Here is a 24,364-nt window from a genome sequence, read left to right on the forward strand (position 1 = left end):
TTATTTCATTTTTAGATATTTTAAAAAAAAATTTAAAATAGTTTTGATTTTATTTCTAATTAAAACAGTCATAACTGATTTTAAAGGGAAATTCTGTCAAAAATTAACCCAAAAAAAAAAAACTTTAAGAAGGCAAATGTTAATTGAATTGGCATTATAAAAGCATTCTCTCTAAATTTAATTCCACTAGCATTTGATTTTCTAAAATTGAGAAAAGTAAAACGTTAGAGAGAAAATGCTTAATTACTATATTTTCTTCTATTATCATTATTCTTTTTATCATCCCATTCCTCTCATTCACAACAACTTGTACCTATTAAAACAAAATCTATATCAAAACCTTTAAAAACAAATTGGACCCCAAATATCATAGCCCCGAGGTAGTCGTACCGTTCACCTTCATAGTTGAGCCATTACGGTATATAGTAAGAGTGCAAAAGATGGAGATAAATGGAAGAACTTGTGAGGAACCAACAATGAATTAGCCTAGTGGTTAAGTCCTTGGGTTACCAATAACGTAGGGATCTTGGAGGTCACAGATTCGATTCACTTTGGGAAGAGTCTGCTTTCGAAGGTACATTAGGAGGTATACGGGCCTTGAGACCTAAAACCTCTTAGTCATAATATATATATATATATATATATATATATTAGGAAAGAAAAATTGATAGAAAATAAAAAATAAAGAAAATAAGAAAGAGGTAAACTATATTCGTTCAAGAAAACAGTGTTAATAATACTTTTGCAGTTATATAATACAATGACATTCATTGTTACAACTTCCCTAATGTAAACCTCAAAATTAGTTTTGCTCTTTTGGATCAAGGGTTTTGAACAGTAACAAAGAAAATGTTAGAGAGAATTTTACCGGTTTGTTAGATATGATAAAATCAGACCTTACACAGTTATAGTAAAGAACATATTACATTGAAACTGAACAATAATAAATAACTAGGATATAAAAGCGTGGACACCAACACAAATCAACTCACGATTGTGATTTGTAAGATTAAGAAAATATATGGTGAAAAGATGGTTTTATTTCATGATATTTTTATTAGCAACGAAACTGCCATAGTTAAAGGGTACATTTATGAAGATCAACAGATTAAAAGTTTGTAATTAATAACAACAACAATATTAAGGTTCTGAAGGAGATTGAGAGCGACATCCTCTTGCCGCATACTCTGATGATAAGCAGTCCACATTGCATTCATACATTTTATATGAACCCGTGCATTTATTGAAGCATTTTAGGTCGTTCATTGCTTTAATCTCTGTACATATATACAGAAATTTCACATTCATATAACGTACCAAATTACAATTTCAAAAACTCATATTCTTTTTACAATTTCTCACATTACTCCATGTTGTATATTCTTTTTATATGATAAAAAATATTAATTGCAATAACTATTATATTAAAATAAAACAGACCTGATGCTATAACGTTTTGGGTGTACAACAAAACATCCAATATAACTACAAGAAGAAAAATCGCTAAAATTTTAGCCTAACTCACTTTCTTTTTGTTTAATTTTTGTATAAAGTATGTTGAAGAAAACAAAATAATCTTGAAAAATTTCAGATCTTGAATAAGCCAATTTATAAAACTCTTAATCTTGGAATTAAACACATAAATATCCATTATCTTTTGTTGACCAAGAAAAAACTCCATTGTTTTATTTACTTCAAAATGTCAATATTTACACGATTTTCTCTATAATTACTATATATGTCTTCACATTTGTTAACATCATATTTTAGGTAAGAATATTAAAATTTAATTGATTATTTCTGTATATGGTATCATATTAATTTGTTTTGCAAAGTTCCTTTGGTCTAATGGTATAATTAATATGACTAATCCCTTTACCAAAAAAAATAATAATAATAATTAATATGCTTAGAATCAACAACATATATATTTTTTTACCAAAGGAACTTTTGTTTGAAACTTAAAAAGTTGGTCAATTTTTCTTTATATACTTGCTGGAAAATTATTTTTGAAGTTTAAATATATATATGAAATTATGTAAAAGAACTCTTTTTTATTCTAAAACTCAGAGTTGGCTCCGGCGTTTATTTAGTAAAACGGATGTAAACCACTGTTTTAGATCTAACATCTCCAATTCAAAATTATTTGGCACTTTACCGAATTTTCACAAAATTCTTGTTGAAAAGTGAATTTTAACATTACCCTCTTTTTTTCTTATATTGTAAAGCCCTCACACCTAAATTGCTAATCGGAGGAAGATCAAGGATGTGATGTACTATATGATCAAGTGATCGAGTGAGCAAGTGAAATATCACATTCCTCCATCATTTTTCCCCAAATGAGTCACTAATCGAAGACTAAATGTGTCAAAATAATATACATGTTTCATTGTTACACACTTCATTGACTCTATTTCAGTCTTTTCAAACAAGTACTAGTCAAACAAAAAAATTAGAGCATTTTTTAATGTCTATTACAATAATTAAGTCGGCGTTCAAGACTTTGTTTGTACATTGAACAGAGTGGAGTCACGTTGTGAGTTCGTTGATAGTCACAACTTAACAATGACGCATTATAATATTCAACGACTAATTTATATATAGTTTCTTCAATTTTAAATCACAACAAGAGTTGTAATCACGCTAGATATATAACTCTTTTTGAACCCTCTACTCATTAAAACCGATCGAATTAAGTCAACCATGTATCACAAATTTCAGATCTCCAGTAAAGTTTACAGGGCTCTGGATTTGAAGATGAAGATGCTGATAGCAGTGGCCTTTAGTTGCTTACTAATTGGTTCTATAGTGTTACTATCATTCTCAAACAACTTCAACAACCGACTTCTTAATGCTACAACCAATGGTAACAAAACCATCCATTTTTAGTGTTTTATAGTTAACTCTAAAGAATACTTCTTCTGACTTTATTTTCTTATCATATAGATTCAAAGGAATCCGAAACACCGAGGGATAAACTGATAGGAGGGCTTTTAACAGAGGATTTCGAGGAAAGTTCTTGCTTGAGTAGGTATCAAAAAACTTTGTTGTATCGTAAGCCTTCACCATACAAGCCTTCTGAATATCTTGTCTCTAAGCTAAGAAGCTATGAGATGCTTCACAAGCGTTGCGGTCCAGGCACAAAAGCTTACAAGGAAGCAACAGAGAATCTTGTTCATGATGATGAGGATAAAGCAAGCAAATATGTTGGTGGCGAATGCAGATACATTGTGTGGCTCGCTGGTTACGGGCTTGGAAACAGAATGCTTACTCTTGCTTCTGCGTTCCTCTACGCTCTCTTGACAGAGAGAATCATTCTTGTTGACCAACGCAAAGATGTTAGTGACATCTTGTGTGAGCCATTTCCAGGTACTTCATGGTTGCTTCCTCTTGACTTTCCATTGATGAACTATACTTATCGATTCAACAAGGAATACCCTCGTTGTTACGGAACGATGTTGAACAATCAGGCCATTAACTCGACTTCAATCCCGCCGCATCTATATCTTCATAACCTCCATGATTCAAGGGATGAAGATAAGATGTTCTTCTGCGAAAAGGATCAAAGTTTGATCAACAAAGTCCCTTGGTTGGTTTTTCAAGCCAATGTCTACTTTGCTCCATCACTATGGTTTAATCCAACTTTCCTACCCGAACTAACCAAGCTATTCCCACAGAAAGATACCGTCTTTCACCATTTGGCTCGGTATCTTTTTCACCCCACGAATCAAGTTTGGGGTATGGTCACTAGGTACTACCAAGCTCACTTATCAAGAGCAGACGAGACACTCGGAATTCAAATACGTGTTTTCAGAAAAGACGCTGGATATTTTCAACACGTCATGGACCAGATCGTATCCTGTACACAAAGAGAGAAACTGCTACCTGAATTAGCTACACAAGAAGAATCAAAAGTCAACATATCAAATATCCAGAAGCTTAAAGCGGTTATTGTCACCTCTCTGTATCCAGAGTACTCTGACAACTTGAAGAACATGTTTTGGGAGCGACCAAGTTCGACGGGAGAAATTATTGACGTTGCTCAGCCAAGTGGAGAAAGGTTTCAGCAAACAGACAAGAAGATTCACGACCAAAAGGCGCTAGCTGAGATGTATCTTCTGAGCTTAACCGATAACATTGTCACAAGCGCGAGGTCTACATTTGGATATGTTTCTTATAGTCTTGGAGGGTTAAAGCCATGGTTACTTTATCAGCCAACTGGTGAAATAACTCCTGATCCGGCGTGTGTTCGATCTACGTCGATGGAGCCTTGTTACCTTACTCCTCCGTCTCATGGATGTGAAGCTGACTGGGGAAAAAACTCCGGGAAGATTGTTCCCTTTCTTAAGCATTGTGAGGATATTATGTATGGAGGGCTCAAGCTATATGATGAAGTCTAGTTTATCATAGCTGATTCTATTGGTTTATTGAGTTATTGGAACAGAGGAGCAATGCTATCTATCTCTCTGTTTATTGTCTCTTATAATAATCATCATATTAGTGGATGTTCAGTTTTTAATTGAATAAAAAAGAAAATCATGTTTTGTATACTTGATGAGTAAGATCTACATTTTACAGCTCATCAGTTTGAAATTTGAATAAAATACCAGACATTGAATCTTAGCCCTGCTAAATTAGATATTTGTGTATTTCCCACAGGTTTATCATGAAAGCAAATAACGAAACAGAGCTATAAGTATCTTGCTAAAGAAGTAACTTAAAAAGAGAGCATATATAACACAATAGATTCGCTGCTTCAGCAGCTATTCTCTCTTGATAACATTTTTATGATGAATGAGACGGGCAAAAAATTACAATCTTATAGGGGTCGCTTATTAAGTGAGCAAGAGAGTAAACTTTGGGTTGGCGAGATCATGCTTTAGAAGTTTCAGGAGCTCCAACGAGGCGCTTCCGGATCTATAGAGTTGAGAAAGACAATTAACGAGAGAGATTAGGAAAATGATGAGAAAAGAAGAACAACCCTAAGCGGAAAAGACTAAACCTGAGGTAGCTTCTGTCTGAAGGCAACGTCCAGGCGTGCGTCTAAGGTGTTCTCGCAGACAATCTTGCCGTCTTGAGAGGCTAGAACCACTCCTCCCGAGCTTCTCCATTCATTGTTCATACATAGAACTATTCCGTGAGCGAACAAAAGACAGAGAGACAGAGAAAGAGAGAAAACACAAAGAAAGTTTACCAGTGAGGGCCGTGGGAATCAGCGATTTTAGGATTAGGAGGTGGAGGGAGGAAGACTTTGTCATCGATGGTGATCTTAGGAGAACCAACTTTGGCTTTCTCTACGTACTGTCTTTTAACATCTTCAATAACCGATTCGACAACCCTCTTGTCCATCTCTCTGCATCTCAGCAGCACTGATGGCTCTTTCAGGCGCAGCAAACTCTATGTAAACACAAATACAATACTGATAATGGTAAAGATATATCCATACTGAGTAGAAAAGGATGATAGATAGATAGATACCTCAAGGATGAGACCCTTGAGAAGCTTCTTGTAAGCGTTCTTGTCGTTAGAGACACGGAGAAGGTCTTTAGCCGCAGATTCTTTCATGGAGGTGACAACATCATCCTGTGCTTGAAGGTACTTGATCCTACTTGCATTCAGCTGCGTGGAGTAGTCGCTGCAAAGAAAAAAATGGAATGGACTTTAATCGCAAAGCCTGAACAAGAGGAGGAAGGTGAAAAAAGGTTATTTGCTCTCACATTCGCTTTCGGATATCGACCTGTTTGAGCTTGCGGTCATATTCTTGACGAAGCTTTCGCTTGGAAGTCTCGAGAAGTTGAAGTCTCTCGATGTTGAATTCTTCCTCGGCGGAGATGGAGATCTCGTTAGCTTTCTCTTCCGCTTCTTGCCGGATGAACCGGACCATTTGTTGTATCTGCTTTGACACATCCGCGTCGTTCATCTCTCTCTCTCTTTCTCTCTTTTTCTGTTGCACAGAATAACAATCATTCAAACTCCTTTTTACTATCTTTTATAACTCTTCTAAGAGGAGGTAATCCCCGGTTTTTGGTGCTAAATCTTAGTTTTATGTATGGACCATTGACTCTTTCTTCATACCAAAACACAGCCGTTTAGTTTTAGTTTATGTAAACCACACGTTTTCTCTACATATGTCGATATGCTACGGTAGTGCATAATATCTTTCGACATAATTATTTTGATTTTTGACAAGAAATTGAAAAACAGTGTAACCTTAATTCACTTTGCTTATCGCTTGTTAATACGATTTTCTTAATTGTTTTATATGCATGTTTCATTATTAACCTAGTTCTTGTTTTTGTCTGATTGGCATCTCAAAAACCTCAAAAACCCAAACAAACAATTCTATAATATATATAACGAATATTTGATTAGATGTGATTTGTTTTTAAAATTTTGACGAAGCCTTTATTACAACTTAAAAAAAAAAGACTATACCTAGTGCTTCAACAATCTATAATATAATTAACAGAGTATTCATCAACTACATGCACTTAAACACACGCACATAAAAAGAAATAGATCGATTGCATAAAGTCTGTTATAATGAAAGTAGATCCATCACACAATTTGTTCAAAAACAAAAAGAAGTATCCATCATTCAAAGAGAATCAGAAAGCCTAACTCATTAATAATTGTAACTCCAATATTGCCTTAAACTAAATTAATAAGAAAAAACAAAAAGAGAGGCTAAATTTTTTAGTCAGAAGGGCGTGGAACGGGAAAAACGGTAAACTTCATGTTGTGGTTGCTGCAATATTCACCATCATGCTCCCCCGAGGCAAAGAAGTAAGGCTGAATTTTCTTTAGCGTAAAATTGAAGCTTTCTTCTGATCCTTTCTTGGTCGAACCAATCTTCTTTCCATTCTGGATATCGCAATTCACGTAACTCCATGGGTCTTGGAACAAATACACATTGTTCCTTCGCTTGGCATGCTTGTCGTACTTGAAAACTGCACCATATATAAAAAAATTTGTTCATTAACATAGATTAAAATTATTCAACATATGGTATAGTATCTTTAACCAAATCAGTTTACTTACCAAGAACATCATCAATATAGAAAGGAGCATTCTTGGAAGCCCACTCTTTGTAATCCAATCCTTTTCTCCATCCGTCGGGTCCACCCACAACGATCTTTTTTGGCGCTTCACTGCCCGAGACCGAGCCAGAACTGCTTGGCGCTTCACTGCCCGAAACCGAGACCGAACTGCTTGGCGCTTCACTGCCCGAAACACAGCCCGAACTGCTTACATCGTTATGGTCCGAATCCCAACTCCAACTCCAGCCTGACCTAGGATTCCAGCTCCAACTCCATCTTGAACCATCAGGGTTAGTACCCGAACCTGAGCCCGAGCTACTTGACCCATCGGAACCCCAGCCCCAGCCCCAACCATAGCCATCAGAGCTGGAACCTGAACCTGAGCCCGAGTTTTCTGAGCCGTCGGATCCCCAACCCCAGCCCCAACCAGGGATCGAACCCCAACTCCAACTTGAACCGTCAGAGTCTGAACCAGGACCTGAGCTAGAGCTGCTTGACCCATCGGATCCCCAGCCCCAACCCGACCCGTTGCTCCAACTCCAGCTCCACGCCTCTGCCCCTGATGAGGAGAGACATGCAAAAGCCAAGGCGAGTAGGAGCAGCTTCTTATTTTGTGAGCCAGAGAGAGCCATCGTTTTTCTCTTCTTCTTACGTTACGTGCTTCGTTTGATAAAAGATGAGAGAGCTTTGTTGTAACTTTGCTTTGTTAATGATGGTTTCTCTGAGGGTTATGAGACTCGGTATTTATAGAGATGGGTAACTCAAATAAGGATATCATATTTCCATATTTTATTCTACCCTTTATTTTTGATATCCTAATTAGATAAGGAGAAGGATTTACTTCTTTCTTCTTCAATTTTTATTTTCTCTTAAAGAGGGATATATTTAACATTTTTATTGTTTGTTCTTCCGTTATAATACGATAAGGAATCTATATAGAATTTAGAAATACACCGGTCGAAGATAATTACGGTAGCTGAAGAGTATATCATCACTTTATTCAAGTATTTACCCGTGTGTTGTAAAGACTCTTAGCCAAAGACAGGGTTTTTCACTGTCGTCTCAGTAAGAGCATGTACATTAGTGAACCCATCTTAAAAATTTATTAGAATATAATACTATTATTTTTTGGTTTTGAGTTTAAAGAAAATCTTATGCTAATTTCTGGATTCTATTGGTGAATCCAAAAAAAAAATATTTTCTTTTTTAAAAATTAATACTAAAAAAACAACAATTTTCAGAATTTAAACCAAGAAAAAAGCAACAAAAATAGAAGACCAAAATTCCTCACTGTAAGCTTCTAGAATAAGTTCTAGAATTAGTTCTTCGCTGTTGTCTCTCATCCTCTTGAAAGCTTCTAGAATAAGTTCAATATCTGAGAGATAGAGAGATAGAGAGGAAAGATTCCAAAGTTAGGAGGAAACGAAGGGTGATGCCTCCTCTGATGACTTCTTGATCATTTCAATATTTCATCTTCTTAATTGTAAATCTAATTAGACTTAGGTACTTCAAACAAAAAGATAAACAAGATTCATTCATTTTCCTCACATGATACAACAGATCAAAAACAGAATACAATAAACAAAACAAAAAAAAAACAAAAGAACAGAAGAAAATCAAATAATAAACTGATAGATATGAATCATATATTGCTTACAGTTTTTAACTTTTACTTGATGTTGTACAAGGAATTGGCAAGACCAAGGAATCAGCAAATCATTTGAGCAAATAAAGCCTTATTGATCATAAAGAAAAGGATACAATACAAGGATCATATTGACTAGAAACTGAATAATTAAGAATAAGAGATGACACAAGTGAAACTACCTCTTCCATTAAAGCTATAATGTTTCACACTTTCACCGAAGAAGAATCTATAGTTTGCACAAGTATTTCATGTTGTATCTCTTCGTGATCAGTTCTCTTCGTGATCAGATCAAACAAGTTTGGATTATAGAGAGCCATAAACTTACTTCTTATTCTATCTCAGCCTTAAATTTTCATCAGAATCTTTCCACCTCAACGATGATCGTTTCTCAGTTTCTTCTATCTCAGCCTTACTTCTTCTTGGTCCAAGACCAGCAGAAACAGGCAGTTCCTCTTCTGCATCCTTCCCGCACGCTTTGGCGACAAGAACCAACTCGGAGACGGCACTTTTAGCCGCATTAGCTCTTCGTGAAAGATGCTTTTCTCTACAAGCATCAACCATGGAGCCATGGAGGGCAGAACGAGAAGCTACTCTGTTTTAAACTGAACAAACCCAAACCCAGAAACATGAAACAAAGGAACTATCAGGAAGTGGTTCATCAATTGCAAAATAAGAATACAATTCTGAAAAAAACCAAAATCGAACAATCTTGGAGAAAAGCGAAAAATTACTAGGTGTGAATCAACACAGAGATGATTACTTATCAAATTACCCTAATATCGCTTACACCAAAAATCTCCAATTATTTCTTCAAACCAAAAACTCTAATTTCAAACTATAATTCTACAAAACCCTAAACAGAGACTTACCTTGATGATGGGAAAGGATACTCGATGCTCGGATTACAACTCCACCGGTGAATTTTACGGATGCTTTGACTGATTGAAAATCGTCGGAGAAGATGACGAGAAGAGAAGAAAGAAGCGATGAAATGAAAAAAATTTCAGCCCGAGGAAAAAAATTTCCACCCTCAAAATTACATATTTTTTCGCCTAATTATGTTCTACCATGTCACAAACAGACGGTATCATCAAGTTCATTGGGACAAACCGGCTCTTCAAGTTTGGTTTTTTTTTTTCCTTTTTTTAATTTATTTTGCCTATGAATCCGAACCATGAACCCCAGGAGACCTGGTCTAAACCCGTGAGGAGCCCATGAGAAACCCATGAAAAGCACGTGAGGAGCACGTGAGGAACACGTGAGTCAGTTAGAAGGTGAAATTTCAAAAGTAATTTACACACTTTGTGTACTTAATTATTATTATTTTTTTAATTACCACGAGATTCTGGGCCAAAACCTGTAATTTCCTAAATCTGAAACCACAACATGTAATATATAGTTTCGTCCCAAGAGCTATTCAAATCAGCAATTTCTAGACTTTTTGCCTGAGATTTTTACCAGTTGAACTATTGGCTCTTAGTTTATGTATTTATATAACAAAAAGATACTTTCAATTATTTTCTTTTCTTTTTTTTTTGTCGATGATCCATCTGCTTTAGTCAAGTTTTTATCGATAAGATGATGATTCCGTAGAGTCATCCCTATTGATTCTGTCTGACTTATATGGGAGAACAAGATACCGCACGATTGTGCCTCTTTAGCAAGAAAATCAACTCGGACGATTAAAGTTCGGGAAATATGGATGATGTTGAAAGTCTCAAAAGTCTCACGAATGTCCTAGAACACATCTAATTCTGATGTGAAGGCCGGCCAATCCATCGAGTTTTCAGTCTCTACTAAATTGGAGCAATCTGTCTAGATATGAATCAAAGAGAAATGTCTATCTCTTAGGCATAACATAACCTAAAGAAGAGCATCCATCTCCGCATGAAGTGCTGAGAGTCTTCTGCGGCAGCCTCGGAGTGCAAAAACCTCTTTTCCCATGGTATCCCTATGGCTCCACCCTAGTCCACTAACTGGTCCATGATCTATCCAAGAGGCATCGATCTGAAAATTTGGGATTTGGGATACCAAGGGTAGAGAATAGAGGTGTCGTGATACTGTGGAATCTCCCTCTCTTTTTCACATTCTTTTTGGTTTACTATCCTCCAGCTTTCCGCCTCAAGTGAAGCTAATTGGAGTGTCTTCATTGTAGGAGTATCTTTTCCGTTAAAAATCTTGTCGTTCTTTACTTTCCATATGTACCATATGATCCAAGGGAAGATGTCTCTTCGTGGTTCAACAAGACCCATTTATTTTGTTCTCTAAAATAGGAAATCCATATTTCGGTAAATAGATGTACCTGGGAAGAAGCTCGGAAGGGATGGAAAGTCTGATAAAGCCCAAAATTGTAAAGCTGGGAGACATTGAAAAAGAAAATGGTTGATAGATTCTTCTAAGCTCACACATCTAGGACAACTCTTGTCATTGCCTAGGTGTCGATAAGTCAATCTTTCACAAGTCACCACACATCCTGAGAGTGCTTGCCACATGAAATGTTTTAATTTTCCTGTTGTGCAAATTTTCCACACATGACTCTGGAGGTATGTGATACTTGGTTCAGTAGCCTCCTCAAGATTTCCCGGTAAGTTAAATTCCAGAATAAATCATAACCGGATTTCACCGTATAAGAGCCTGATTTGGTATGATTCCATGCGTATCCATCAAGGGAAAAATTTCGACTAGGTCTCAACCCAAGGATAAGTGGGACATCCTCAGGTTGGAAGTATTCACAAAGAAGGGGGACGTTCCACTCTTTTGTATCTCGTCTAATGAATGAATGTACCATGAGCTGAGGGTGTCGATGGCTGACCCCGGCAGAAGCTCTCGCGGGTCGAGCAGGCATATCTGGGATCCAAGGTTCACAACAGACTCTTGTATCAAAACTCGCTCCAATAGTCTTCCTTAAACCAAGATTTACAAAGGGTTTTTCAGCAAGAATACTACGCGACCCATATGATGGTGAGTAGACTGTCCTATCTTCAAGAGGACATGATCGATTATAATATCTGCCATGTAAGACTCTAGCAAGTAAGGACGAGGGAAACTGAATGAGTCTCCACAATTGTTTAGCAAGTAGAGCAATATTAAAATCATGGAGGTCTCTAAATCCCAATCCACCTCTATCTTGGAAAATACATATTTTATTCCATGCAATCTAATGTATACTCCCGCTATTTTGCTTGGAACTCCACCAGAAGTTTGATATTGCGCTTTTTAATTGATTAATAATTCCTTTTGGTAGCAGAAAACACGACATAACATATATCGGAAGTGCTTGGGCCACAGATTTTATTTGGATCTCTTTTCCTCCCTTCGAAAGAAGTCGTGCTGACCAAGAGTTCACGCGATTATTGAGACGTTCTCGAACAAAGGAGAAAACCTTTTTCTTTGAGCCGCAAATCTATTCAGGGGTTCCCAGATACATCCCCATGCCACCTTCTGTTGTAATACCAGTAATTGTTTTTATATCTTGTCTTTTATTCTGGTCAACCTTATTTCCAAAGACTATAGAAGATTTTGCTGCGTTTGGTCGCTGTCCCGAGGCGTTGCCATACATGTTTAGAATTTTCAGAATCTCTGTACATTGCCTAACCTCTGCTTTACAGAAGAAAGCTATCATCCGCGAACAATAAGTGAGAAATCTGGGGGCTTGCTCGAGCGACACGCAAGCCCATGATACATTTCTCTTCTTCCACTCAATTAAGGAGGGAGATTAGCGCCTCTGTACAAATAATGAACAGGAATAGTGAAAGAGGTTCTCCTTGTCGTAAACCTCTTGTGGGTTTGATCTTGCCTCTCGGTTCTCCATTTAATATAACCTGGTATGAGACCGAGGTAATGCAACACATCAGTAAGTTAACCCATTGATAACACCGTATTTTGACCACTTTTATGGATCGTTTTGAAATATTTTTTCTATGTTTTTAATTGCTTTCAAGTACTTTTATTACATTTTTCTAGTATTTGTAGTTCCAAGACTCTTTTCAGGTAACTTAGGGAAAAGCTTAACAAAATGGATAGAAAACCAGATTTCAGCTCATAGTCAAACCATCAGAAGTTCACCCCTGATTGAAGGCCTTCTCACCGTCTGATCCAGCTCAAATTTGGAGATCTTAAATATGGAAGTATCAGCTTTCCAACACACTTTACAGCTTGGCAATCCAACGGTTCAATCAAAAGATACGCGAAGAGCAAGATGTCCCGTAAACCAGCCGGCAAGCATTTCCACCCGCGGCCAACAAGCAATTTCCCGCGGTCAGAAGCACCGCGACCGCGGCCAGAAAGCCTGATGTGATACTGAACAGCATCAAGAAAGGAGAGCTTGAACCAGAGAATGGAGCTAAGGATCAGCTTGTAGCCGAGAGATATTGGTCTAAAAACAAAGGAGCTAAGGCTAATAAGCTCAAGGAAGGCATTGGCGAGATACCTACTTATCTATGGAACAAAGAAGATCGCTTGAGCCAGGCTGGAGAAGATGGATTACAAACCACACTGGTTTTGATTCAGGCTCAAGTAGATCAACAATTGGGTAAGTGGCCCAGTTGTACTCTTTTTCCCTTACCTTTGGTTTTGTCCCAATGGGTTTTCCAAAAGAAGGTTTTTAAGGAGGCAATGGTGTCTACTTCTCTCAAGGCCTAATTGTTGATTCAAGGACTTAAGCCCAAGACAAATTTTGTCCAAGGGAAGTTCAAGAGGCTGGAGAAGTGACTTGAAGAGTTATTCAAACTTTGCATTTATTTCCTTGTCATTTTCGAGTTTGCCTTATTTTTCTACATTTCTTCTCTTTAAATAATCTTGTAATCTCTTATGAGAACTCATCCTGGATTGGATCATCAAACTTTTATCAAATAAAACTCTCTCTTTCTCTTATCAAACCTGGACGAAATCTTTTGTCTCTTTGAGAGTGATTCGCTGCTTGTGCAGCATCTTTATCATCTCTATTCTCTTTGTTTTCTCCTGAGAGTGAATCTTCTGCAGCATCTTTTTTCATTTCTCTTCTATCTCTTGTGATCAAATTAAACTCTGAACAGCAACCTGATCTATTAATCTCTTCAAACAGAAGTCTATTCCGCAAACTTCTGTCCCTGATATATATCTTACCAAGCTTCTGAGTGCCGATCCTTGGGAGGATCACATCAAGTGGTATCAGAGCACACTTAGAAGTTTCTTTGGTAGTCTCTATCCTTTCTCATCTTTTCATCTTCTTAATTTCGTGTCTGCATCTGTTCATCTTCTATTTTCGTTTTAGTTCTCTTCAGAAAAAGAAAACCCATAAAAATCATTTTAGATCTGTTTAGTTTGCATCATAAGCCTCTAAATCTAGTGTTTGTTTGCCCCTGCATCACGTTTTTTATCCCTGGTTTTGTTTTGTCTTTTCATCTTCTCTGCATAAGATCTGCTCATATTAGTTTGTCTCTTCAGCTTCTATCATCAGATCTCATCATCGGCCATATCTGTGTTTGTTTAAAAATAAACCGATCATATTCTAGGGCTTTTGATTTCTTGTGGTACACGAAGAATCACTTTTGCATTTTAATCTATTGTGAGAACTAGTTACTGGTCTTGTTTTCTGTTTTGTTTTTCAGGTCACAATGAGTGAAGAGCAAGGAGACAACAGCCACAATAGCAACAAACTCTTTATGGAAGCTATGATGGCTCGGTTTGAGCAACTGATGAAAACTCAAGCAGAAGAACTACATCAGCGAATTGATCAGCTACAAGGAGAACCTAATCCGAGGGGGATTCAAGACAGATATACCAATGGAGTTCATGTCCAGCAGAGACAGCCTAGAAATAATGTTGGTGATGATAATTCTTCACAAGGCAGTCCAAGACGTGGAAGAGGAGCAAGGGAACGTGTTGATGATGACATGAGAGGCATGAAGCTGAAAGTTCCTCCTTTTCATGGCAAGAATGATCCAGACGCTTATCTGGAATGGGAGAAGAAGGTCGAGATGATCTATGATTGTCAAGAGTATTCAGATCTCAAGATGGTGAAGCTAGCTACTACAGAGTTTTATGGTTATGCCATAAACTGGTGGGATCAGATCACAACAAGCCGCAAACGAAATTGAGAGCCGCCTGTTGATACTTGGGATGAGTTGAAAGCACTCATGAGGAAACGCTTTGTCCCTAGTCATTATCATCGGGAGCTACACCAGAGACTTAGACGCTTGACTCAAGGAAACAGCAGTGTGGAAGATTATTTTCAAGAAATGGAATCTCTGATGATCAAGGCTGGTATTGAAGAAGATGAAGAAGCAACCATCGCTAGGTTCTTGAGTGGGTTAAACCGAGAATTTCAAGACAGACTGGAGATGCAAAGCTATGCTGATCTAGAGGAGATATATCACAAAGCCATTCTAGTCGAACAACAGCTCAAGAGGAGAGGATCTCGATCAAGTTTTGGGGTTGGTTCATCTACGGCTAGACCAGGCTTTACAAAAGAAGAAAAACCAAGTGCTGAGCCTGTGGTGTCTTCTAAATTGTTCTCTACTAAACCAGAGTTCAAGGTCAAAACCGAATCATCAACTACTAGAGCTCGTGAGATAGTCTGCTTCAAGTGTCAAGGAAGAGGACACATTGCTAGTGAATGTCCTAACAAGAGAGTTCTGATTCTCTTGGACAATGGTGAGTACGAATCAGCAGATAAAAAATATATCTCAGATTCAGTGGAAGAGCAAGAGGAGTATGCTGCTACAGGAGATCTTTTGATGATGAAAAAGATTCTAAACGTGCAAGCTAAGGCAGAAGAGGAAGCACAAAGACAGAACCTATTTCACACAAGATGTCATGTGCAAGACAAGGTGTGCAATCTCATCATCGATGGAGGAAGCTGCACCAATATAGCAAGTGAATACATGGTTAATAAGCTTGGCTTGACCGTGAGGAAGCATCCTAAGCCATACAATCTGCATTGGCTCAATGATCAAGGTGAAATGAGAGTTAACAGCCAAGTATCGGTTTCTCTAACCCTTGGAAAGTATGAGGACGAAATTCTGTGTGATGTTCTACCTATGGAGGCAAGTCACATCCTGTTGGGAAGGCCATGGAAGTATGATAGACAAGTGACTCATGATGGCTCCACCAACAAGTATTCTTTTGAGTTCAAAGGCGGGAAGCACATTCTTGTTCCAATGACACCTTTCGAGATTTATCAAGATCAAAAGAAGAAAGGAAAACAGGCTGAGAACAACACCTACAAGCAATCAAACTTCCTTGCCAAATCTGGTAATATCCAAAGAACTCTAATCTCTCAATCATCTAGTCGTAAGTCTGCTTATAAAGAAACTCTTTTGAGTTTATCTAATGTTGCACCGGAGCTGCCGAGTAAGATCTTTTGTTTTGCAGGACTCTAAGGATAATTTTCTTAGGCCAACTGAACCTTTAGAAGATAAATACTGGAACAGAATTCAGTTTGGACAAATAGATTGCATCTTTCCTATGAAGAACCCATCCGAAGGCCTTATCTTCACCAAAAAGAGCCTTAAGCAAAAGGAGCTTGTAAACGATCAAACCACCACTGAAAAAGGAGCTCAAAACGAACAAGGAAAAGGGATGAGGGCTGGAGGACGTGTGGAACTTGAACACTCTGACCTCAAGGATCCTAGGAAGCATGGAACACCTCAAACTCCAATACAGATCACTGCCGAAACATACTTGCAAGGTAAGCATTATCCGAATTCAAGTTCTAATGGTTCTAACTTAGCTTTGTTCTTGGCAGATGGTCCTGATTTGAGGACAAATCCTTTTCAACTGGGGGAGGATGATGTGATACTGAGCAGCATCAAGAAAGGAGAGCTTGAACCAGAGCATGGAGCTAAGGATCAGCTTGTAGCCGAGAGATATTGGTCTAAAAACAAAGGAGCTAAGGCTAATAAGCTCAAGGAAGGCATTGGCGAGATACCTACTTATCTATGGAACAAAGAAGATCGCTTGAGCCAGGCTGGAGAAGATGGATTACAAACCACACTGGTTTTGATTCAGGCTCAAGTAGATCAACAATTGGGTAAGTGGCCCAGTTGTACTCTTTTTCCCTTACCTTTGGTTTTGTCCCAATGGGTTTTCCAAAGGAAGGTATTTAAGGAGGCAATGGTGTCTACTTCTCTCAAGGCCCAATTGTTGATTCAAGGACTTAAGCCCAAGACAAATTTCGTCCAAGGGAATTTCAAGAGGCTGGAGAAGTGACTTGAAGAGTTATTCAAACTTTGCATTTATTTCCTTGTCATTTTCGAGTTTGCCTTATTTTTCTACATTTCTTCTCTTTAAATAATCTTGTAATCTCTTATGAGAACTCATCCTGGATTGGATCATCAAACTTTTATCAAATAAAACTCTCTCTTTCTCTTATCAAACCTGGACGAAATCCTTTGTCTCTTTGAGAGTGATTCGCTGCTTGTGCAGCATCTTTATCATCTCTATTCTCTTTGTTTTCTCCTGAGAGTGAATCGCTGCTTCTGCAGCATCTTTTTTCATTTCTCTTCTATCTCTTGTGATCAAATTAAACTCTGAACAGCAACCTGATCTATTAATCTCTTCAAACAGAAGTCTATTCCGCAAACTTCTGTCCCTGATCTATCTCTTACCAAGCTTCTGAGTGCCGATCCTTGGGAGGATCACATCAAAGTCATTCCCCGCGGTCACAGCCATCCCGACCGCGGCCAGCCAACTCCGAGCCCGAAGGTCCATTTCTGAAGCCCACAATGATTCTCTCATTTGGAGAAACCCTAAGTGACGTCCAGAGATGTCTCGAGCACTATAAATACATGTTTTATGAACCCTAAAAGGGAGAACTGAATCATTACCTCATATTTTTCTTATTGTTTTTACTTTAGCTTTTAGGGAGAGAGAGATTTGTCTCTTGAACCCTTGTTCTTTCTTTTTCAATTTCGGTTTATATTCTACTTATTAATACTATGTTTTTGATTTCGTTCATCATGTCTAAGTAGTTTTATTGTTGGGATTAAGGGATTTTCGATGGGGATCTATATGTTCGATGAGGATTCCATGAGCTTTTGAGCCGAATCTTAGAACTTTTTCTTCTGAATTCGTTTTTACTGCATGAGAGTAGCGTCATCAACTACAATCTGATCCAGATGCTTGGTGACACGAAAGTGTTCATCCGGTGTTAGATCTAGTTTGGGAGAGCAAAACAAACATAGGAGTGGAAACCTACCTATGGACGATTTGTGAATGCTGACGAGTCTTAAACATAATGCATCTCTTCTTTTCCAGGGCCAGAGTGGAAACCTACTGGTCAGGGTTGAGAGAGATAGTCGTCTATGATCACAACAGTGGCGTATTCATACGTCCGTGACTCCAGTTCGAAAAGTTTAAGCTAAGATCTTATCAATTTTACTCTCTAGCAATGTTTTGAATCGTTCGTACCCCTGAGAAAACTTCCCTGAAGCCCAACGCCTTCTTTCCTATAGATTCACACCGTTTTTATTGCAAGCTTTAGTTCAATATTCTCATTCCTTTTTAGTTCATTTTCATTTAAGCAATTAGAATATCCGTTTTTCTCGTTTTTATTCATTTTCGTTAAGTTTAGTTATTAGGTCATTTTAATTCTCGTAGTTTTAGATTCGTTTTTACATTTTAAACACACCACCAAAACCCCCACAAAACCGTTTGGTTCTAGACCTCCTTACTTTATATTTCTTTCAAAGGCTTTTGCAGGAAAAGATCCTCCTTCCCTGTGGATTCGATCCCTAAGTACTACAATCGATCAGCTGTGCACTTGCGGCTATTGATTTCATTTAGGGTAAAACTTGACAACCCGCGACACACCGACACGACAGTACACATCACCCATCTCTCTGCAAACCCCATCTTTAGCATTAAGGCTTCAATGAAGCTCCATTCTACTCTATCATACGCCTTGCTCATATCCATTTTAATGGCCATAAAATCATGTGTGCAACTAATATTCGTACGTAGGGCATGAAAATTTTCTTGCGCAAGCAAAATATTATCGGTTATCAGACGTTTAGCCATAAAAGCTGATTGGGTTTCTGAAATTAAGTTTGGGAGAGTTCCCTTGAGTCTCTTGCATAGCAGCTTTGAGATAATCTTGTAACTCACGTTGCAAAGGCTAATTGGTCTGAATTCAGCCAACTATCTTGGTCTATCCTTTTTGGGGATAAGACAGATATTAGTTTGGTTTAGTCTTGGATCAAAACTTCCCGTCTCGAAGAACTCTCTCACGAGTTTAATTATGTCTTGTCGCATTACTTGCCAGAATCTCTGAAAAAACCTACTACTCATATCATCCGGACCCGGAGCTTTATCTGGATTAATATCAAAAAGTGCCTTTTATATCTCTTCTTCCATTGGTTCCTTGAGTAAAGAGCGATTAGTAGAAGAAGAGACTTTTTCGGTAATATACCGGACTGAGCATCCAAGATAGATGGAGAAGAGGTGGAAAAGAGCTCCTGGAAATAGTGAACAGTGATTCTTTCTATTCCACATGCACTTTCCACCAACATCCCGTTGTGATCCTTTAGGCTGATGATCCGATTACGGGCTCGTCTTTGTTTAGTTATCGCGTGATGGAATTTTGTATTTCGGTCTCCTTCCTGGTGCCATAAAGTTCGGCTCTTTTGCTGCTAAAAAAGATTTTCCTCTCTAAATGGCAAAATAAGTCGTCGTCTCAAGTTCTCAATTTCTTCAAGAGTGGTATTGTCATTATCTTCAGCTATATCAATTTGGTTTTTGAGTTCCTCAATTATCTTAGCTGAATTCGATGGGTTCGATCTCTTCCAATTTGCAATATTGCTATGGCATGAGGTTATTTTTTGATGGAAATCCCGGCCTTGGGTGCCATCAAAAGAACCCCACCCCGAGATCATTGCTTCTTTAAAACCAGATTTTCCCATCCATTTCTTATCGAATCTGAATCTTCGTCTTGGTTGTCGTGAACTCGACTGGATACGAGCTATGACAGGTCTGTGATTAGAACCCCAAAGTTTTAAGTATCCGGTCATAGTATTAGCAAAGAGAAATTACCATTCTCCATTTGCAACCGCTTTATCGAGTTTGCATTTGACTTTTTCAGATCGCCTTTTTTCCACCCACGAAAAATAATTTCCTTTATATGAAAGTTCGATCATACCACAATTGTCAAGCATAATGCAAAAAGGAATAAAAGTGCTCTCTGCTCTCCTTCGTCCCCCACTTTCAATTATTTCATCTCAATTAAATCAGAAATTACTCCTCTTTCATGAATCATGAATGCAGTATCGTGGATACATGATTAATTAAATATTTAAGAAATAACAAATATTTTTATCAGTCTGTTTTGTTTTGTATTTTTCTATATTGTATAAAAAAATTGGTTAGAATGAATTATAATTTTATTTTTTCATTTTTAAAGCACATTTTACTATAGTTTATGTATTAAATAAAAAAAATTTCAAAAAAATATATAAATAATTAAAAAAAATCAGAAATCTTGTTAGATATTCATTTAAAAAATGAGATATAGATGGTGCAATATGGACAGATTGCATGATATTTGATGTGGATATCTATTTTATATCGTTCACAACGTGGACATAATTGCGTGGATAAGTTTTTATTGATATATTCGACGTGAATATATATACGTTTTACATTCTTAACAACGTGAACATGATTGTGTGGATAGTTTTTCATTGATATATATTATATGTGGATATAAATTTTATATTTTCCACATCCAAAGTTGTTTTTGTTTTGTTATGAATAGACTCTGATTTTTTTTAATAACATTTTTTGTTTCACATCTAAACTATAGTAAAATGAGTATTAAAATATATATAAAAAATTATAATCCATGATAGATTAAAAAAATATATAATGTCTTTCAAAAATATTAAAAAGTAAAAAAAAAAATATGTAGAGATAATAATTATTTACTTAAATTTATAATTTTTCATCCGTGTCCACAACGTTGCATCTATTGAAATCATGAGTGACAAGTTGGTTTAAAAGGTATATAATTATATATATAAGAGTCTTTTCAAGAATAGCTAGAAGTGCCTTTCTTTGTAATTTGAGTTTGAAAAGTTGTCAATCTTAGGTGAATGTGTGTGTTTCTTATTAACATATGAAGAGTATTTATAGTTACACAAGATTTGTAGAGCAAGTACAGAGAATATACACAGAAAATATGCTAACTACTAAATAGGAGAATATTATTTTTCGTAACACTCCCCCTCAAGATGGAGTGTGTAAGTTAATAACACCCAGCTTGGACCGTACATACTGGAACTGGTCACGTCCAAGTGCTTTTGTGAAGATATCCGCTGATTTCTCAGTAGAAGAAATTTAAGAAGTTGTCCCAGCTGTAATTTCATCCCGAATAAAATGGCAATCTCCTTCAATATGCTTTGTATGCTCGTAAAACACGAATTTGCTGAAATATTCATTGCCGACTGAAAGACGCATAGGTGAGGAAAGAGAGACACCGAGAAACTTAAGAACCTCCTTTAACCAAAGTAGTTCTTTGCACGTCATAGCCATAGCACGATATTCTGCCTCCGTCAAAGAAAGAGAAACCCGTTCTTGTTTCTTTATCTTCCAAATAACAGGTGAATCACCAATCATAACCATGTAGCGAGTAAGCGAACGACGAGTGACAGGACAAGAATTGTAGTCAGAATCGCAAAAAAGCATTAACTTCAAGAGAAGACTTTGAGGAGAGAACAATTCCTTGACCAGGTGCATTCTTTAAATAGCGAACTAACCGTTGAGCAGCCTTCCAATGATCCTCAAGAGGAGTTTTCATAAATTGAGCTAGGATATTGACTGCGTAGCTCAGTTTGGGCCGAGTGTGCGTAAGATAAACAATTTGACCAAACAGACGACGGTACTGATCCGGAGTGGAATATGGCTTACTTGTAGATGAGAGAAGTTTATGTTGTTGTTCAAGAGGAGGATTAACAGGCCGAGCACCAGAAAGACCACATTCATCAATAATATCGAGGCAATATTTCCGTTGAGAAAGGAATATACCATCAGGACCACAAGCAACTGAGATCTTTCATCTTCAAACATCGACTGAGATAAGCGTTGAAAGAAGTGATGACAGCGGAATCATTGCAAGAGATTATCAAATCGTCAACATATACCAAGACGTGTAGCACCATTGAACCACGACTAGTATAGGCAAATAAAGAGTGATCTTTATGCGAGCGAACAAAGCCATATTCCTCCAGATCCGTAGATAGTTTAGAAAACCAGCATCAAGGAGCCTTCGTCGCAGGCCATAAATAGACTTCTTCAATTTGCAAACAAGAGATGGATCATCTGGTAGAAAACCCGGAGGAGGTTTTATATAAATATCTTCGTCAAGATCAACACGGAGAAAGGCATTATAAACATCCATTTGATGCAGTTCCCTGTTTTTAATCGCAGTCACACTAGAAGAACTCGAACTATCTGCATCTTAGCAATAGGTGCAAAAGTTTCAGAGAAGTCCACACCTTCCTTTTGATGATTACCAAGTAACGAGCTGATCTTTGTAATGTTCAAGAGTACCATTTGAATTAAATTTTAGACGATATACCCATTTGCAGCCGAGAGCCTTAACGTCTGGTGGTAAATGTTTAAGATTCCATGTATTGTTTAGTTCCAAAGCATCAATCTCCTTTCTTATAGGTTCGCGCCATTCAAGAATTTGAACAGCTTGTTTGTAAGTGACATGTTCATCAACAAGAATTACTGCTGCAAGAAAATGTTGGTGCGCAGAGCTGAACTTGTCACAAGAAACATAATTTGCTATAGGATAAAAACAGGTACCTGAAGATACCTGTTAGGATTCGTTGCAAAGAGAGATGATGTTTTATCATAGCGCGTTAAGTAAGTATGATATGGCTCGATAAGAACTAATCGTTTGCGTTCTTTGAGTCTGTGTCCAAGCGGTTCGGTACCAAGATCAAATGCGTGAGTCTCAGCAAGATCAGAAACAGTATTGGACACATCCAAGGCAGCTTCAAACGATGATGTAAGCAACATCGCTGGAGAGGTCTTCAGTCGTCGGTGCAACCCGAACTTGAATAATCTCATCAGTAGGAAGCATAACTAGTGGAGAAGTAACATTAGTAGTGCAGAAGACACGTCAATATTGTCTGAGGAAGGGAAAATGTTTTCTTAGAAAACAACATCTCTAGAAACAAAAAAATCTTGTCGTTCAATGTCATAGACACACCATCCTTTTTGATTATAAGGATAGCCCATAAACATCGACGTCCCTTTTCTCTAAACTTTTTGTTTTGACCAGAGTGTCTTTTAGCAAAGCACAAACATCCAAACACTTTAAGGTGATTATACGGTGGAAGAGAAAAGTAAAGAATTTCATAAGGTGTGAGACCATTCAGCAAAGGAGTCTGAGTTTGGTTGAGGTAAGCAGCGGTAAGAACACTTTCTCCCCAAAAATTAACTGGTAGTTTAGCTTGAAATAAAAGAGATCTCGCCACATTAAGGATATGTCTATGCTTGCGCTCCACTCGACCATTCTGTTGAGGAGTGTAGACGCAAGAGGTCTGATGCTGAATGCCGGAGTCATTAATGAATGATCGAAGAAGACTAACAAACTCACTCCCATTATCGCTCCAAACAATTTACACTGATTTTCCCGAACTGTGTGGAAGCCATAGCGATGAAGTTTTTAAGATGAGTGGCAACTTCATTTTTTGAAAGAAGCAAATAAGTCCACACAGCAGGATAGTGGTCATCGAGTATTGTGAGAAATTAGTGTACTCCAATGGAGGAAGCAATTTTGTAGGGTCCCCAAACATCACATTGAATCAAAGAAAAATATGCTGATGCTTTATTATTGCTTTCGGAAAAAACATTCCTAGTCTGTTTTGCTTGAATACAAACTTCACAAAAATCATTGCTATCAATATTTGTGTCACTAAAGTTCGATAATGTAGATAGAAAACTAGATAAAATCTTTGATGACGGATGTTCTAAACGCTCATGCCATAACGCATTGCTGGATTTCTGAGCACTATTAGCTTGAGCAGATACAATGCCACAAAAGTGATAAACCCCCTCTCTCTCTCTCTCTTCACCGGCTCCAATCAACATCTTCGAAGTGCGGTATTGTATAACACAAAATTTATCAGTAAACATAGCAAATCAAGACAGTTCTCGGAGCAGCTGTGCCAAATAGATGAGAGTGCAATACAGTTCATGAACAAAAATAACATGAGTGAGGCGGATATGATCTCCAAAGACCATAGTACCCTCTTTAGTAGCAAACGTATGTTTCCCATTCGCGAGAACAATAATACTGCAAGGTATCTCACGAACTTCACCAAGTAAATTATCATCTCCTGTCATATGATGAGATGCTCCTGAGTCCAGCAAAAACTCAACACAAGATGGCTTACCAGAGAGTTTATCGTTGTTCTTGGAAGTGTCTGATTTTAAAAGATTAAGTATGGCAGACCATGTATCCTTACTCACACCAGGGATATCAGAAACAGTATTGGTTTCTTCCGTAGAAGCTTGAGTATTGCTTGCTCGGAATGAAGAATAACCGCGACCTCTGCCGTGTTGGGAACCTCTGCCATTACCGCGAGTTGAATTCGATTGAGAAGAGCTGCCAGTGTTGCTATACTTTTCAACATATCATTCAGGGACGCTATGAAGTTGGAAACAAGTGTAAGCGGAGTGGTTGTTT

The 24,364-nt window shown here is 37.6% G+C and overlaps 3 protein-coding genes and 1 long non-coding RNA gene across 4 annotated transcripts; 1 reads left to right on the plus strand and 3 right to left on the minus strand.

The window, feature by feature from the left end:
- The first annotated feature begins 2,700 nt into the window (after positions 1–2,700).
- On the plus strand, positions 2,701–4,400 carry LOC18025889 (fucosyltransferase 6). The gene is made up of 2 exons (XM_006409496.2): positions 2,701–2,866; positions 2,947–4,400. Exons 1-2 carry the CDS (start codon positions 2,704–2,706, stop codon positions 4,398–4,400), a joined length of 1,617 nt encoding a protein of 538 aa, XP_006409559.1. The 5' UTR covers positions 2,701–2,703.
- Positions 4,401–4,872: 472 nt separating this feature from the next.
- Positions 4,873–5,947, minus strand: LOC18025976 (V-type proton ATPase subunit E2). The gene is made up of 5 exons (XM_006409497.1): positions 5,718–5,947; positions 5,479–5,635; positions 5,195–5,397; positions 5,003–5,102; positions 4,873–4,917 (listed from the first exon to the last, which is right to left on the minus strand). The coding sequence occupies exons 1-5, from the start codon at positions 5,918–5,920 to the stop codon at positions 4,873–4,875; spliced, it is 708 nt and encodes a 235-aa protein (XP_006409560.1). The 5' UTR covers positions 5,921–5,947.
- A 644-nt stretch (positions 5,948–6,591) lies between these two features.
- Positions 6,592–7,672, minus strand: LOC112089963 (uncharacterized transmembrane protein DDB_G0289901). Its single transcript, XM_024160855.1, has 2 exons — positions 7,042–7,672; positions 6,592–6,950 (listed from the first exon to the last, which is right to left on the minus strand). The coding sequence occupies exons 1-2, from the start codon at positions 7,670–7,672 to the stop codon at positions 6,697–6,699; spliced, it is 885 nt and encodes a 294-aa protein (XP_024016623.1). The 3' UTR covers positions 6,592–6,696.
- Positions 7,673–8,656: 984 nt separating this feature from the next.
- Positions 8,657–9,840, minus strand: LOC18025977. The gene is made up of 2 exons (XR_002901305.1): positions 9,558–9,840; positions 8,657–9,290 (listed from the first exon to the last, which is right to left on the minus strand). It is a non-coding gene; the product is annotated as an uncharacterized LOC18025977 (long non-coding RNA).
- Between the last annotated feature and the right edge of the window lie 14,524 nt (positions 9,841–24,364).

Source organism: Eutrema salsugineum, unplaced genomic scaffold, assembly GCF_000478725.1.
Source record: "Eutrema salsugineum unplaced genomic scaffold, Eutsalg1_0 scaffold_11, whole genome shotgun sequence".
Classification (NCBI taxonomy): Eukaryota; Viridiplantae; Streptophyta; class Magnoliopsida; order Brassicales; family Brassicaceae; genus Eutrema; species Eutrema salsugineum.

What these genes read in the sequence shown, in the direction of transcription:
- LOC18025976 (XM_006409497.1), bottom strand. Translation starts at nt 5,920, where the DNA reads ATGAACGACGCGGATGTGTCAAAGCAGATACAACAAATGGTCCGGTTC. An exon ending in TCAAGGGTCTCATCCTTGAG is followed by an intron (nt 5,398 to 5,478) that starts GTATCTATCTAT and finishes GTGTTTACATAG; the next exon opens with AGTTTGCTGCGCCTGAAAGA. An exon ending in GATTCCCACGGCCCTCACTG is followed by an intron (nt 5,103 to 5,194) that starts GTAAACTTTCTT and finishes TGAATGGAGAAG; the next exon opens with CTCGGGAGGAGTGGTTCTAG.
- LOC112089963 (XM_024160855.1), bottom strand. Translation starts at nt 7,672, where the DNA reads ATGGCTCTCTCTGGCTCACAAAATAAGAAGCTGCTCCTACTCGCCTTG. An exon ending in CTATATTGATGATGTTCTTG is followed by an intron (nt 6,951 to 7,041) that starts GTAAGTAAACTG and finishes TATATGGTGCAG; the next exon opens with TTTTCAAGTACGACAAGCAT.
- LOC18025889 (XM_006409496.2), top strand. Translation starts at nt 2,704, where the DNA reads ATGTATCACAAATTTCAGATCTCCAGTAAAGTTTACAGGGCTCTGGAT. An exon ending in TCTTAATGCTACAACCAATG is followed by an intron (nt 2,867 to 2,946) that starts GTAACAAAACCA and finishes CTTATCATATAG; the next exon opens with ATTCAAAGGAATCCGAAACA.